This window comes from Zonotrichia albicollis, chromosome 7 (assembly GCF_047830755.1).
Source record: "Zonotrichia albicollis isolate bZonAlb1 chromosome 7, bZonAlb1.hap1, whole genome shotgun sequence".
Classification (NCBI taxonomy): domain Eukaryota; kingdom Metazoa; phylum Chordata; class Aves; order Passeriformes; family Passerellidae; genus Zonotrichia; species Zonotrichia albicollis.
The window spans coordinates 17575319-17590528 of NC_133825.1; the positions used below are offsets into that span (position 1 = coordinate 17575319).

A 15210-nucleotide genomic window follows, 5' to 3' on the forward strand; every position below is an offset into this window, starting at 1 on the left:
AGTGCTTGTGTCCTTCATTAACTCTGTTTTTAATTGCTTGTGTGTGTTGAGCACAGCCTGACATGGTTCTGGATGACCTCAGTCACCCCATACATGAAGGTGACTGAAAAGAATAGTTATCCCATTAGTAAGCCCATGTGAAACACATTAATAGGGACACTTAACTTCCCTGCTGGACCATTCCTATTTATGACTCTCCCCAAAAGTCTAAATTGTACCCACAGCATCCAAAAAACTTGAATTTAGAATTGCCTGTTTCCCAATATCCATCTTATTCAAGTAATAAAATGATTATTGTATTAGTGCCTGATCTAGCCCAACTGTTGTAGGACAAAAGTATTCAGAAACACTTAACCCCAAGTGATTTCTTAGTATCCCAATAAATTTATTCATTTTCTCTGAGTTTTCTGGAGATGCAGCATTCAGGTGACATTTTTGCTTTCTGAGAGAGTTTCAGCATCTCCATAATACAAAGAAACTTCTACTCCCCTGCCCATCCAGCCCTGTTTGGCATTACAAGGTTTGCTAGAGGATGGTCTTTCCAAGCCTTATGCTCACTTAAGGAGGTTTGAAGCCATCTGCAAGGGATGGGACTTGTTAGTTCAACTAGCTGGGAAAATGCATCCCAAAGCAAAAAGCCACATTTAGTTTAAAAGATTTTCCTAGTTTCTTGAGGGAAAAAAAAAAAAAAAGCACCATGAAATTGCCATTAAAAGCCTTTGTTATTTGAGCTTTGTGAAGAGCTAATATGATTTTCCTTCCAGTGTTCCCTCCTTTGAGTGCTGCCCTTGCCTCTCTGGGACAGTGACCACTCACAGTCTCAGTTGCTGCCCTGTAAATTCTGGATAGTTGAAGCTTGTGCCAGTGCCTCAGGTGAAACCATCCCTGCCCAGAACGGTGCTCCAAGGAGGAAGACCACAGAGCCATGTGTTTCATGTCCCAGTGATCACAGCCAGGCTTCTGTGGAGTAACTTCTGGCTAAGGCACCTAATTTCACAGGTGCAAGAACTCTACCAGTGCCCTAGCAGGTGACATTTCTGGTTTTGTCACTGCTCCCCATGAGGATTCACCCCACATGGCCATATTAGAGCTCACACTTCCTTTCATACCTATTTTCATTAAGGGAAACTTGCCAGAAAATCTGATGAAGTGTGGATGCTGTTATTTTTTATACACGGTGTGCTGGCATGCAAGCTTGGGAACGTGAATAAGCATGTTTTTTGATCCAACTAGGTTAAAAGCTTGGCATCCAGCTGACACATCCATGTGTGTAGCTCATGGAGGCTGTGAACTAATTCTTGGCACGTGTGAGATGTGTGCAAGGAGATCCTTGGTACTAACAAGCACCTCATGTTTCCGTTCTCGGCACATTGGCCCGCAACAAACACTTCCTTGTGACCCTGGTGTTCCTTTGATCCCTGAGCTGTGGCTCCCTGGCCTCCCATTCCTTCATACACCTAACTGCCATCTCCTCCTGCCATGCACTGTACCAGCCATTCCTGTCACCACCAGTGTACCAATGGGAGCACCACCATTTACCCAGTAAATAACTTGGAATTCTGTATTTCCACATAGTTGGGGCAAAGGGAGGAAACAGCACAAGGAGACCAAAGTCCAAAAAATGCATTTGAAAAGCAATATTGTTATAACATCATGGCAGTGTTCAGTACATCAGCCCCCTGGAAGTGCATCTCCAGCAAATAGTTCATTTCTCAATATATTACTGTGCATTTGCTTTTCTGTTTGTATTTTTTTGGGTTTCCTGGGGAAAAGTGATAGACCATGAATCTGCCATGTGCATACAGCACGAGAATTTGACTTCTTGTGTTAGACATGTATTTCCTTTCACCTGACTCTGTCTGCTGCTCCAGAGCACCTTAGCACTGGTGTCATACCCAGCCCATCAAAGAGGGCTGCACAGGGTTGAAATGATGGCAGTAATCTACAAAAGCATTTCCCAACCATGGAGCCCGAGACATCAAGGGTGCAGAAGTGCCAGGGGATTTCCACAGAAATCCCACTGATGTTTTTGAAGCCAAAGTCCCTTTTCAGGGAATCAGCTGGGACATCCTGAACCAGCAGAGGGGCTGCCCTGATTTCCCTGGAGCAGGATCTGCCCAGAGGCAAGAGGGGATAACTGGGCAGTGTCTCACATGACAAAGCAAACCCTTTAACGGGGCAGGAAGGAAATGGAGATTTTTTTCTAGACCCTCCTCAGTGTCTGAGGTTATTGCTGACTCTGGGACTGGCTTTTAAGCTCAGCGTTGCAGAGCCAAGCCTGAGGACACAGAGCAGCCACCTCTCACTTTGCTGTTTATCTGGCTGAGTTGGACCTCCTGTGTTCATTCTCTTCTTCCTTCAAGGAAGCCTGGCTGGACTCCTTTCTTAGGGCAGGGTGGTTCTCGGGTACCCAAGTCCCTTGCACAGCCTGCAGGCATTTCCCCTCTTCACCCCAGCCCCTGCTTCAGGCTGCACTGCTTGTGCCAGCCAGCAGTCTGGGTCATCTGAAGGATGAGGAATATCTCTGACTATTCCTCCAGCCCAGGTTCAAACTGTTTGTTGCAGTAACAGTTAACACATGCTGTCCTTTCTCCATCTCTGTGCTACTTTCTGTGTCCTAAACTGCTATTTCATCCATCTTTTCCACAGGGAGAAGATGGCCTTCCAGTTCAAGGCTGCTGGAATAAGGTAATTTGGAAATGTTGCTGTGCTGAGTTGGCAGTGCCACGGCTCCTGCTTACGTTTTCCATGAATCTGCCTAAGGGCAGAGGAGGTGTGGATGCATGGATGGGATTTCCAGGACTGTATCCCAAAAAAGAGGCAACCAAAACTCCTCCTTATTTAAATATCACAGCTCAGCTCTGTAGGCTACAAGGAGAGAACTGTACCTGTGGCCTTTGAGCTGCCTGCCCCAGAGTGCTCTAATCCTTGCACAAAGATGAGATTTCCTGCTGGGTTCTCTCAGACCCCCCCTGCACTCCCCAGGGTCTGACCCACATTCAGGAAAGGTGGAAAAGGATCCCTGATGAGATCCATCAGAGCTGCTTTTCCTCCTGGACAGCCCAGAGCCAGCTTCCCTAACAGCGTCCTTGCCCCTGTGAGCTGTCACTAACACTTGTTTATGTTTTCTTTTGCAGTGATGATTCTAACCCTGGACTGACCTGTGTGTGTTACTGTACATAGAATATTTATTTTTATACGGTGTTCTTCTCTGAAATGCCAAAAGTTATGCATTTTTACAAATTATCAAAAAGTGGCATATTTTTTTGTACAGAAAATACTAGATCTCCCTTTTTCCCCATTTGTCAGTTCTCTGTATGATTCTATGTCTGCATTACGCTTGTTTTGTCATGGAGTACAGCTGTAATATTTACATGATATTTGTGCACACATGATGAATATAGGAACTTTAATAAATTATTGCATTTAAAGTGCCCAAAGGAACTGCCCTGTATAGATTTAAAGGTCATTTTCATTTTTCAAGCTGGATAATTCAAGAATATTTCAAAATATTATGTATTTTTTATTAAAGTGAAATATTAACACTTCTGTTGTGATGAGTTAAAGTGTTGCTGAAAAACCTCCTAGTGGTCCCTGTGCACTGGGAATGTAGAGACACCATGATTTACAATTATCCTCCCATGATCTGGAATAACCCTGATGACAAGGAGCCCTGGTTGGCAAGAAATTCTCATCCCTTTCTAAATTGTAGACTTTCAAACAGCTTAATTAAAGCCTTATTTCAAATTAAGCATAACACAGCATACCTTGATATCCTAACAAATGTTTGTAAAATCAATCCATGTGGCTTTTTAAAATGTTAACCAAAGGTCGCATGCAAATTTGCAGAGTGTGTAATTTTCATTTGCATATGCGCATCTTAATTATCCTTCCTGACCTACCTTTGTTGAGGTCTCAAGTCTAAACTATGCAGAGAGGAAAATACTACCAGGCTAAAAGTGAGCATAACAGTGTGCTTTGCTTAGGGTGTGAGGGGAAAGGTGGGAGCCTAAATCTGTTCCCTAAAACGCATCCACTTGCCTTGGCCCTTCAGAGAGGGGAAAAAGGCAGTGCAGGAGTCTCAGGGGAAGCTGCCAGTGTTTAATGATCCCAGAGGAGAAGCACAAGTGGTGATTTATTAGCGAGACTGATCCACTCAAGTCCTGCTCCCTATATTCACCTGTTCATCTCTTCACAAACTGTTATCAGGTAATTTTCCAGAGGATTCCAAGCAGCCTTTTAGCACCATCACAATAAAATGACAGAGTAGGGGATGTAGTTCCCTTGTACCCAGGGAAAGAGCTGCTGGGGCCTGCCCAAGGATCCCAGCCCTGCCTCTGACTGTTGCAATCCATCTGTCACTCGGCCTTTCAGAAATTTACTGAATTTCATCTGAAAACAGGGAGTTTTCCACTGCCCTGTGTCCTTTCCTCCTTTCCCTCCCTGCCCTGCAGGCTGTTCCGACTCCAGTGCCCTCACAGTTAGGAAACTCCTTGCAACTTTCGACCTAAACTAATTCATGGTATTTACAACCATTTGTTCTCAAGCCAACATTGTCCTTGGGATGAAACGTTTCCATGCATGATGTTTTCATGAGATGCTTGGTGTGCTGGAGCTGAAACGGCACAGAAAGAAAATAGACCAGAGAGCACTGAGGGATTCTCCCTGGTTTTCTCAGTAATAGATGTTGTTAATATGAGCCCCAGCTCCCTGTTTGAAGGCTTTGCAGCTGTGAAGCTAATTGGAACAGCTAATGGGCCAATTGTGTTTTAATTGCACACCTGTTAAAGCAGTTACTAAAGACTCAGCCAGGTGTAGCTCTTGTGCTTTGGGTTTGGAAGGTTGGAGCAGCAGCAGTGAGTTCCTGCTCTGATCTTCATCTTGAAGGTAGGATGTCTGAATGCTTCAGTTCCTTCTACAAATCTTGGCTATTCTTAGTCCTTAAAAATACAGAGATCCCTAGGAGAAGCTGCTAGTGCTTCCTGTTCCCTTTGCTCTGTGTAGCTGGTTTTTGTGATTGCACTGCATGGGATTGCTGTTGGTTGTTTTTATCTGATCCAAGAGCAAAGCAAGTACACATCTCCCACCTTGTCCTGACACAGCTCCTGAAAGGTTAAGGACTCTCAGGGTGATGCTGCACTTGTTTTATTTCTTGGGCTGTGTTTTGACCCCTCTATTTGTGAGAAAGAGGGAGGTGTAAGGGAGCTTGAATTGAAATTGCCAGAACTCTTGATAGTACCTGACTTAGGTCAGCAAAGACTTACCTACCACGGGGAAAATGTGTAAGGTATCCACTCATTTAAAGGTTGGGGAAATGGTGACAAATGTTCCATGTGGCTGTGGCAGATTATAGCCTGGGTTCTTAACTGAAGTACCAGATAACCATTTTGGATTGCTGTTCCACAGCCCCAGTACTGACACAATCTCAGCAGCCCCTGGGGATAGACAAGAGAGCTCAAATCAGTGGTGCTGCACTGACCTGCAGCTCTTGCCAGACCTAAGCTCCTTACATGCCAAAAGAAACCCAAGCAGGGCAGCTGGGTTTGCACCGCCCTGAGTGTGGCAATCTGTTTCAGGCTCTGTCCCTACTAAAACCTGTAAGCAGGCTGCTGTTGCTGTGGGTTCCTGTCCATTGTGCCTGTCTGTTTTCATGTGAAACCTTTTGTCTGCCACTTCAAGGGTCAAACTCCTTGGCTGATAGCCAGAAAGTGAGTCTGAGGGTGCAGAAGCTTGGGAAATGGCAGCAGAGGGAAAGGAGAAGGAGGACCTTCCTGAAGATTTGCTGGAGATGTTTTCAAGTTGCCTCCCTGGAGCTTGGGAAGAGTTCCTCAGCAGGGCACCAGGAATGTGTGCCCAGATGCTGGGTCTGCAGGAGATCGGCGTGCCAGCACTTTCTGCTTTGCTTTCTGGTTTCTCCCAGAGGCCAGTGGCAGGGGTTGAGAATGGCACCATTTATTTTCTTTTTCTTTGGTCATTTTCACTTCACTCCACTATTGTGGTCAGACTCTTCGGATGAAGAGTTAGGCTCATTTTCCAGCAGCAGCTGCATAAATGAGTGCAAGACATAGACAATATTTCTGGGAGGGGATCCTTTGATCCAAGAAAGAAATCCTTCTTGAAGATTGATCTTTAGAAAAGCAGAGAAACCCCAGAACTGTGCTCAGTTCAGAGTGCTGCTCAGAGAGGATGTGATAACACTTTTTGCTACCATTTCTGGTTACCAGGTGACACGCTTCCACCTGTGTCATTGATGATTCCGTCTTTAACCTTTTCATCACAAACTTTCTTCTCCCATTTAATTATAAGGAAATGACATTGGTTTGTTTGGGTTTTCTAAAACCATACTGGATTCTGAAGGCATGAAATGTGTTGTCAAGAAGAGAAAAATATGGAGTGTGGAAAAAGTCTGGCTTTACTGACTAATTCCTTTGCTTCCTGTACTTGTGCTTTGGTCTCCACTGCACCCTCTGGATGTACTTTGTCTGGAGCCCTCAGAAATGTTTTCTGCTGGCCCATAAAGGCCCTTTTGTGGGTACATCTCCACAGATGTACGTCCAGATGGAAAAGAAGGATTACAAAGGTTCAATTCCACTGTTACATGTTTTAAGATGTTCACTAAAGGGCAATAATGATTTGGCAAAGTGCTGAGGGGTTCAGAGGACGTTTCTCAGCCTGAAGGGCAGAATATACAAACCTGGATACTTTCTGCTAGCTGCCATGCAAACCTGGCATCCTTTACTCAGCCCCCACTGCTGAAGGTTAGCACGTAAGCTCAAGTATCTTTCCACCACAGCTCTTGCAATTTATTTTAAAAAACCCCAAATTTAAAATAAGTTCCTATCTTTTGAACGTGACAAACACCTCTACTTTGCTTGGGTGCATTGGGAATCCCGTTTGCCCAAGAACTAAACCACGTATTTAACTTGGAGGGAGTGATTCCCTGCTGGCCTAAAGGATGTCATTTACATATTGAAATACTTGGGTGAGCTAGGGCCATTGTCATTAGAGCTAATGAGTGATATTATCTCAATCATTAGACAGATCCAAGTGCTAAGCAATTCACATTACAGCTGGGGAGAAAGTGCTGAGTTCAAGCTCAAAGGGATGCCATTAACCCAGAGCAATCCCAGATTCAAGCACTCTTTGTCAGCACGAGTGGAATCACTCTGATCTTCTGATAAGGACCCGTGTACCTGACACCCATCTCCTCTCTCCAATGCACAGAAAGTCTACTGTTAAAATAAGTCCAGGTTTGCAAGACTGGGGGAAAAGTCCTACTTTCATGTTCATCTGAAGAATTGCAGATTTTATTTTAAATGAGGTTTCTAATAGCTGTGTTCAGGAAATAGAGGTGGGGAAAGAAGTTGTTTCAGTTGAGAACCAGGCTGGTGGAAACATTAATTTATTTCATTTGTTTTTTTTTTTTTTTATTTTTACTTTTTGGGGTGGGCGGAGGGAGAACCTGACCAGAACTGCAGGCAGTAGGGTGTGCATTTTTCCTTATTTTTTTAATGAAAACCGTTATATATATAGTTTGATAATGTTACTTTTACTTTTTGTTAATGATTTTTGGGGGCAAATGGTTTGCTCTATTCTGTTTTCTTGTGTTTTCTTTTAGGTGTATTTTTAATGGGCTTTTGGAATAAGTGCATAGAAGTTCCTCACCCAAAATGTCCTAAGGACATTCCTGTCTTGTTTTTTCTCCCCAAGTTCAGTAGTGAAAAGGTGCTTTCTGTCGGCAAACGCGTTTTTGTGGGGACAAACATATCCCCAAAGGCCACACCTAGGGACCAGGTGCCAGTGACCTCTCCCAGACAAAAGGCTCCCTCCACAACGCTTCATTGACATTTACAAAGATCCAAAGGGCTACGTTAGGGACCAGCCGCTGGGAAATGGTCTCTGAAAGCCGTGAAGTCTGGCAACAGTCGCTGTGTCCTCTTCAGCAAAACCTTCCACAGCCTGGAATAGCAGGCTTGGCTAGAAAGAGCTGAAAATTTAAATGAGGAAAACGTTTATTTGAAGATGGCAAGTTCTTGGAGGGTACCTGCTCAAGTATCACTGTCTGTTGCTGTTGTTTTCCCTCCTCTGAATCCAGCAGCACACTCGGGTTCAAGCTTAGCTTTAGGTTGGGCTTCACCCTGAGCCTATGTGCAAATGCTGTGCTGGATGAAGGTCTCCCCTTCTTTTACACTTTGGGTTTTTTCTTCCATTCCCTTCTTTTTGTCCCTATATCTTCCAGATGTCTTTGATCCAGACAAAAGAACTGCTTTCTTTTGTGCGTTTGCAGAAAATCTCAGTTGGTCACGTTTGGATCATTTTCCACTCCCTGCTGTTATCTACCCTTCCTGCTGTCCTCCCTCCCTCCTTGTAGGCCTGCTTTGGTAAACATTTCATCTGATGAGAGCATCGTGACAAAACATGAACTAAGGTTGTAGATGTTTGTGATTTATTTTAGAGTTGACTGTAAAGCTTTTACTGTTTAAAAGGCAGCAGGGCAGTGTAGTTTTGTAGCTTTCTTATGATTTTGTTTGTTGTTTTTTAAATGGAGTTAGAATATTGCAGGGGTTTTTTTCAAGAAAAACATGCTAAAGTTTTGTTTTTCCTGCAAAACATGAGTTTGTTGAACTACTGTTTAAAAGCTTAGGAACTTAGATAGTAATGGCAGGTACGAGAGGACTGATGGTGGAGCTTGTGGAGTGCAACTTATATTATTGCTTTCCATGGTATGCTGTTTGTCAGTCTCTTGTCTCCAGTGGGGGTTTGCTGGGAGTGTGAAATTCCATTTTGTGATAATTCCATTGTTTTTTTCACAGTAATGTTTCAAAACGTTGCTTCAGTAAATCGTCCCTTTTGCTCTCCTGCAAAGATTTGCTTTTACCCTAATGTTGCAGCCCACCAGCAGTGCCACAGACCGAGCAGTTTCACCCTTTTGTTGAACCTTCCAAAAGAAGAATGTTAGCTCTGTGAATTCCACAGCCTTTTCTGGGTGATGTCAGTGAAAAGGAGAGGGAGATGCTTGGCAGCAAGACTGTGCAGGCCACCATAAGCAGGCCCCTCCAAGTCTGGTCCTTCAGCATTCATTGATGACCTGTGCCATTCGCACTCCCTTGGCTCTGCTGTTCCTTGTTCTCACTCACCTTTACGTTTAAAGAAGGGCAAACTGAGGCAGAACGTTCATTATTGTGTTCAGGCCCATCCCAAGAGGGCTGAGATTGTCCCTGGTGCACAGGGGAGGCACAGCCTGAGCCCACGGCATTCTCAGGCTTTAGTGCTGCAGCTCCAGAGGCCGAGCAGGGCAGCAGTGGGAGGGAGCTCCTGGTTCAAGGGGACAGCCTGTGCGTGTCACGGGCTCTCCACATTTCCATCCCCAGTGGCTGTGGGGTTTCTCTCGATGCTCTGCCGTCCCCCATCCAGGGGATTCAGCTCCTCCAGAAAGTCCCATTGATCCCCCTTGGCATTCAGATCCTCAGAGCTCCAGGAAACACGGCCCTGATGGCCTGCCCCACACCTGGCATGCTTGTGTCATTGGCACTGCTGTTTCTCATCTTTGTGTCACTTGGACACCAAATTCTTTGGTACTGGGACACTTTCTGTCCAAGATCTGCTCATCAGCAACACCAGACAAATGTGAATGACCTGCAGGAGAATGATTTCTGAAGCAACTGTGTTCTTACATATCTGCTTTCCTTGTGTTTTACAAGAGAGATTTTTCCCCTTTGATGGCATAGGATGTAGAATATTTATTGCAGCTGTAGCAAAGTGATGAATTGTGAGTAGACTTGACAGGACATTGTTTCTATGTTTCTCTTACAGACACTGATTGATTGAGATGTTTAAATCTGAATACATTTTGTACACTTTTTTATCACACTGAGCTTTTCAGCCTGTATATTGAATATCCAATGTTACTTGGCATTGATTCATGTATGTGTTGTGTATACTTTTGTGTTAGCAGTAATTTTTACTGTCATTGTGCTGTTTCTAAGACATTATTTCAACTCCTTTTGACATAGTTTAGCTACTTGGAATTTTTTGGACTTCCACAAAATTCCATGCTTAGTAATTGCTAGAATGAAGAGAGCAAAGGGATGTTCTTTCCCACAAGCTTTTCAACCTCAGTAGGAGCTTCTTCAGCCAAAATGAGCATTTGACTTTTTTTCTTCACTTTTTTCTTGTTAATACAATAGTGCTGATTTGTTTGGTTTTTAATCCTGGGAATTCTGAATTCCGTGTTGACCATTCCTAGCAATATTTTACAAAAGCAGAGACAGCTGTGCCATGAGGAGTTATACTGATCATAACAGAATTGAAATATTGTAATTATTTGGTGTTTATTTATAAGTATTTTTCCACTATTAGGTTTTCAAGCAAATCTTTTCTCAGTGTAATATAAGATTAAAAAGACACTAAAGGACTAAGCACTCAACATGTACAAGGAAAGGGATTCAGGTAAATGATTTCCATCTGTATGAGTGAAAAATAACTTAGGAATTTTTGTCAGAACAAGAGCTGAGTTTCAGTTACATTTCCTGATTCCATTAATTAATCCAGTGATTTCAATGAAACCATCCCTGTCCTGGAAACCAGAGATACACTTAACCCCCTGAAACCACTCCTCAGTAGTAAATAAAGCTGAGTTTTGTAAAAGTAGTGTGTTGCTTAAATGTAGCACCTTCAAATTATTTCTGTCTTCTTGCAAAAGATGAGAATGTTATCTTTAATCACCGAGTACACATTCATCAGATAAAGAAGCCAGTGCTGATATTATCAGAGGTGCTGGTTTATATTGTGATAACAACTGCTATGCAAAGCTGTATTATTACTGTTTTAAATACCTTACCTTAGTATGGTATTTACATTAATTATATACATTAGGAGAACAAATACGTGAGATTTTAGGAGGAACTTTGTCTGGGAAGTGGGTTTTTGGATAACTAAAAGTGGGCTAAAAAGCCAGGCAGGAGGTTATGAAAAGTATCTCTGGCTGGGGAGTGGTTGTAGTGTTAAACATGACATCATATTTAAAGTGTCATCCTGTTGTTTTCCAAGAGGAATCTGATGAATTCCCTGTGCTTTGTGTTGAAGCTTTACTCCTTTGTGTCAATGTTTTAGTGAGGTTTCTATTTTAATTTATTACTTAAATACATACATAGATAGCTATTCCAGTACAGTCTGCATTTGTTCCCTACGATGTACATACTCTCTTCTCCTTTTATAAAAATGCCTGTTTACCTGCACGTGGTTTGTGTCGTTTGTAAATGACACCACCTGCAAATCACAGCCCATAAATTCACTTGCAGGTGAATTCACTTCCCCTTTGGTGTTGGTTTTAGGTTCCTGTGCTGAGGCAACCACGCCATCTGCTGTTTGCCAGGCAGGCCCGGGAACTGTGGAATGGTGGGAAATGCCGATGGATTTAGGAGAGAAACCTCAAAAAGACTATTATCACTGTAAAATTAGTGTGCCTCACTCCTGACCTCCTCTGGGTACAGACAGTGAGCTTGGAGTGAAGCAGAATCCTCAAGGATCTGGCTGTTTAACATTGACTGATGCATAAAGTTATATAGGAAAACATGTTTTGATGATCCAGCTGGGAATGGAGTATGTGTTTGAAACTTTGGTTTTTATCTTTCCTTAAGGCTTCAAGGTCACTCTTGTTAATCAAGTGATGGTTCCTGGGTATATATTGCTCTGCCCTGGGAGAGCAGTGAAATCTTGCACTTGCTCAATAAATAAATGTTCTGGAGGCTTGCTCTGTCCTGCCTCAGACAAACCAAAGGTTGAGACCCAAAGGTTGGCTTGGACACAGCTGAGATTTTTTTTTTTCCTTTAGGGCTATGCAGTTAGCAGGAAAAATAGCTAATGAGGTAAATTTGTTTTAAATCAAACTCAGGAACAATTATGAAAGCAGACAAACAAGCAAGGCTGTGCTGTCCTTACCTGTGAAGTTGCTCTGAAAAGAACTTGGAGCTTAATGGTCTGAGCCAGGGAGAAAATGAACTTGTCTGTGTCACCAGAGGAGAAAGGAAAGGTGTCACTGCTCCAAAGGACAGCAGAGGGTGTACCAGCACAGGGACAGACATCCTTATCAGCACAGGAGTGATCAATGAGATCCAAGATCCCTTTGCAGCCGGTGACAAGTGGGAAGTGTGATCTGTTCAGTGCAGATCTGGAGTTGAGTGACTCGGTGCTCAAACAGTCCACAGAGTTCTGCAGATGCCAAACCCAGATCAGCACATCAGGAGTCCCCAGACACAGAATGTGTCGCTTCTGCCCCAGAAAGCTGGGCTATAGTAAATGCACATTGTTGCAAGTAGTTTTCTTAAAGAAATGCACAGGGATAGAGGCTTTTCTGTCTTTTAGCCTGGTTACCACACTGATCTGTGGCCAAAGGCATCACTCACAAATGGATGGTTTTATCCATCCAGCTTTCCTCAAACTCAGAAACTGACAAAGGTGTTTTAGTAGTTAATGTAAAAATTGCACTCCTTGGGAAGCACAGAGCACCAAGCCAAGAGCATCAGAGAGTCCTTTCTCAAGCCACCCTCAGTTTCCTTAGCTAGAAATCCTGACTTTGGAGAAGCCATTCTATGCTCATGATTCCCACTATTTTCCCTATCCCCTTCTGGCTACTCTTTCTGACTTGTGGAGAGGGATTCTACAATGCATTCCTCAGCTGAAAACAATGTTATTTTCTGGGGTTTGTTACCTTATTTTTTTTCTTCTTTCTGAAAGATAGGTTTGTAAATCTCCATTAGACAAAAAAAAAAAAATATTGTGATTAAACATTCAATTGGTATTTTTACTTATATGGCTAAGGAATAATTAAGACATTATCTTAGCTGCATTTAAGGATAAGTAAAAAGGATTCAAACCTTCTTTTAAAGGATGAAAAGACATCTTTGATATTTTGCTGAGCTAATAAACTACATTTCACTTTTAGAATCAGTTGGTGTTTGGGGAAGAAAGACCTTTCCCCTTGCTTACACACTTTAGCTAACCTGTGACTGCAGCTAATCAGCCCACGTTAAACAACGTGTCAGAATCTGACACACACAAAGACTTTAAATTCTGAAGCACGTGGGATGGGGTAATTTAAGAAAGTACTATTAAAAGAGTTCTCCAGAAAGTTAGGATGTAGGGTTTCTGGCTTCTTTAGCCCATTGTACCCAATCTACTGGCATTACAAGCATATAGGCAATATGAAAGATGGAGGAAGGGTTTAAAAATGGCTGAAAATGGGAAAAAGAATTAATTACAGAAATATATATTAGTTGCAGAACTTACAGGTGTTCACTATGACCATTGTACAGACACACATCAGCTTTGAGTGCATTGGGTTATCCTAATGTCAGGGCAGTGCTTACACTGGTTTGATCGAGTTCCCTGGATTATATACACACACATAAAATGGAGCTTTTGGAGTACTTGGCATTTCTGTGCTGCCAGGATGGCCCTGAATGCCTGCCAGCCCCAGTGAGAGCAAAGCCCTTTCTCTGGGTTCTGCAGCTATGAAATATTCATTGCAATGTTTGAGCTGTAACAGCTTCTGCCCCAAAATGAGAGTGCCATAAACAGGCTGTTCCCCTATAGCTGGGGAGGCAGGCAGGCAGCAGGCTAGAAATGATCAGGGAGATGTGTTGTTTATTTTGACAAAGTGACAGATTGTATTTGTGCTTGAAAGGCAACAGGCAGATGGTCTTTGCACAACCTAGAGAGGGCAGGCCCTGCTCCTGCTGAGTGGGGAAAGCTCTGCTTGACTCCAGCAGGGCACAAATGAGGGCTAGGAACAGTTCTCCCTTAAATAACTCCATCTGAATGGCACAAATGAGGGTTAGGAACAGTTCCTTCCCAAACAACTCCATCTGAATGGCACAAACAAGGGTTAGGAACAGTTCCTCCCTGAACAGCTCCATCTGAATGGCACAAATGAGGGTTAGGAACAGTTCTTCCTTGCAGAACTCCATCTAAATGGCACAAATGAGGGTTAGGAACAGTTCTTCCTTGCAGAACTCCATCTGAATGGCACAAATGAGGGTTAGGAACAGTTCTTCCTTGCAGAACTCCATCTGAATGGCACAAATGAGGGTTAGGAACAGTTCTTCCTTGCAGAACTCCATCTGAATGGCACAAATGAGGGTTAGGAACAGTTCTTCCTTGCACAGCTCCATCTGAATGGCACAAACGAGGGTTAGGAACAATTCTTTCTTGAATAGCTCTATCTAAATGGCTGGAAAATACAGATGCTGTGATCAGAAGTCTCTTACCTGCTCTAAAAAGCAGCTGGTTCCAAGGGTGCTGTTACTGCAGAACAATTCACACCCAGTAACTGCTCCACTGTTGCCTTGCTCTGATCTGATCTACTCAAAAATTCTTTATTGTGCCACCAAGTGACGCCAAATTTTCCAGAAATATTTGAAACATAAAATATCTATGCAATGCTGTATTAGGTTTAGGATATTAAGGTTTATATTTCACATTTAGGTTAAGGATAGGCTGTATCCACTGGAGAAATAAAGAGTGGAATATGAGTTTATGGTGTGAGACTATTAAAAATCACAACAGCACAAAAATTGTTATTAAAATTCAGACATCTGTGACAGACTTAAAAAGTGTAACACTGTGAAAATGTTCAATGTCCTCTCTCACACTTCTCCAGCACTCCTGCCTCCTTCAGGAGAATGTTGTTTATAAACAGAAAAATGTTATAAACAGAGGGAGTTCTAATGTTGAAAGTTTGCCTCACACAAAGACAATTATTTTTTTCCTTGAAAGACCTCCCACATGCTCGTGTTCTTATCACACAGCAACTATTGGATGTTAAACTCTCACAAACTGGCAATGTTTTCAATAACTTCGATGCTTATTTTGCCTCATCTCCAATTATTTTAAATTACAAAGCCATGTACCACATGCATGACTGTAAGGGTTTTTGGATGCAGTTATTTGTATCTGGAATTAAAAAATGTAAATGCTTTTCTTCCTTTTCACATGAGTTTTACACTGTCATTCATTTTTATGCTTAGTGCTTGAAAACCTTCTTGAGTTTCCTCCTACCTTCCCAATATGGTTCAATACACTGACAAGCCTACAGATATCTTCTTCCTTTGATAAATTCCAGCTCTCAGTGGGCAAGATCAAGGTAAGGCTTCCTCTTACATGCAAAATAAGTCAAATTCATACATGAGTTTTTTCTCCTATGGTCTCAAG

General features: G+C 42.7%; 1 protein-coding gene across 1 annotated transcript in view; it reads left to right on the plus strand.

Moving 5' to 3' along the window:
- The window catches only part of COL13A1 (collagen type XIII alpha 1 chain), a 93616-nt gene extending 82379 nt beyond the window's left edge, over nucleotides 1-11237 (plus strand). The window contains exons 41-42 of the mRNA XM_074544453.1: nucleotides 2650-2688; nucleotides 5680-11237. Coding sequence (XP_074400554.1) covers nucleotides 2650-2688; nucleotides 5680-5712 — 72 coding nt within the window. The 3' untranslated portion in view covers nucleotides 5713-11237. The remainder of the gene's footprint in view (nucleotides 1-2649; nucleotides 2689-5679) is intronic.
- The last annotated feature ends 3973 nt before the right edge of the window (nucleotides 11238-15210 follow it).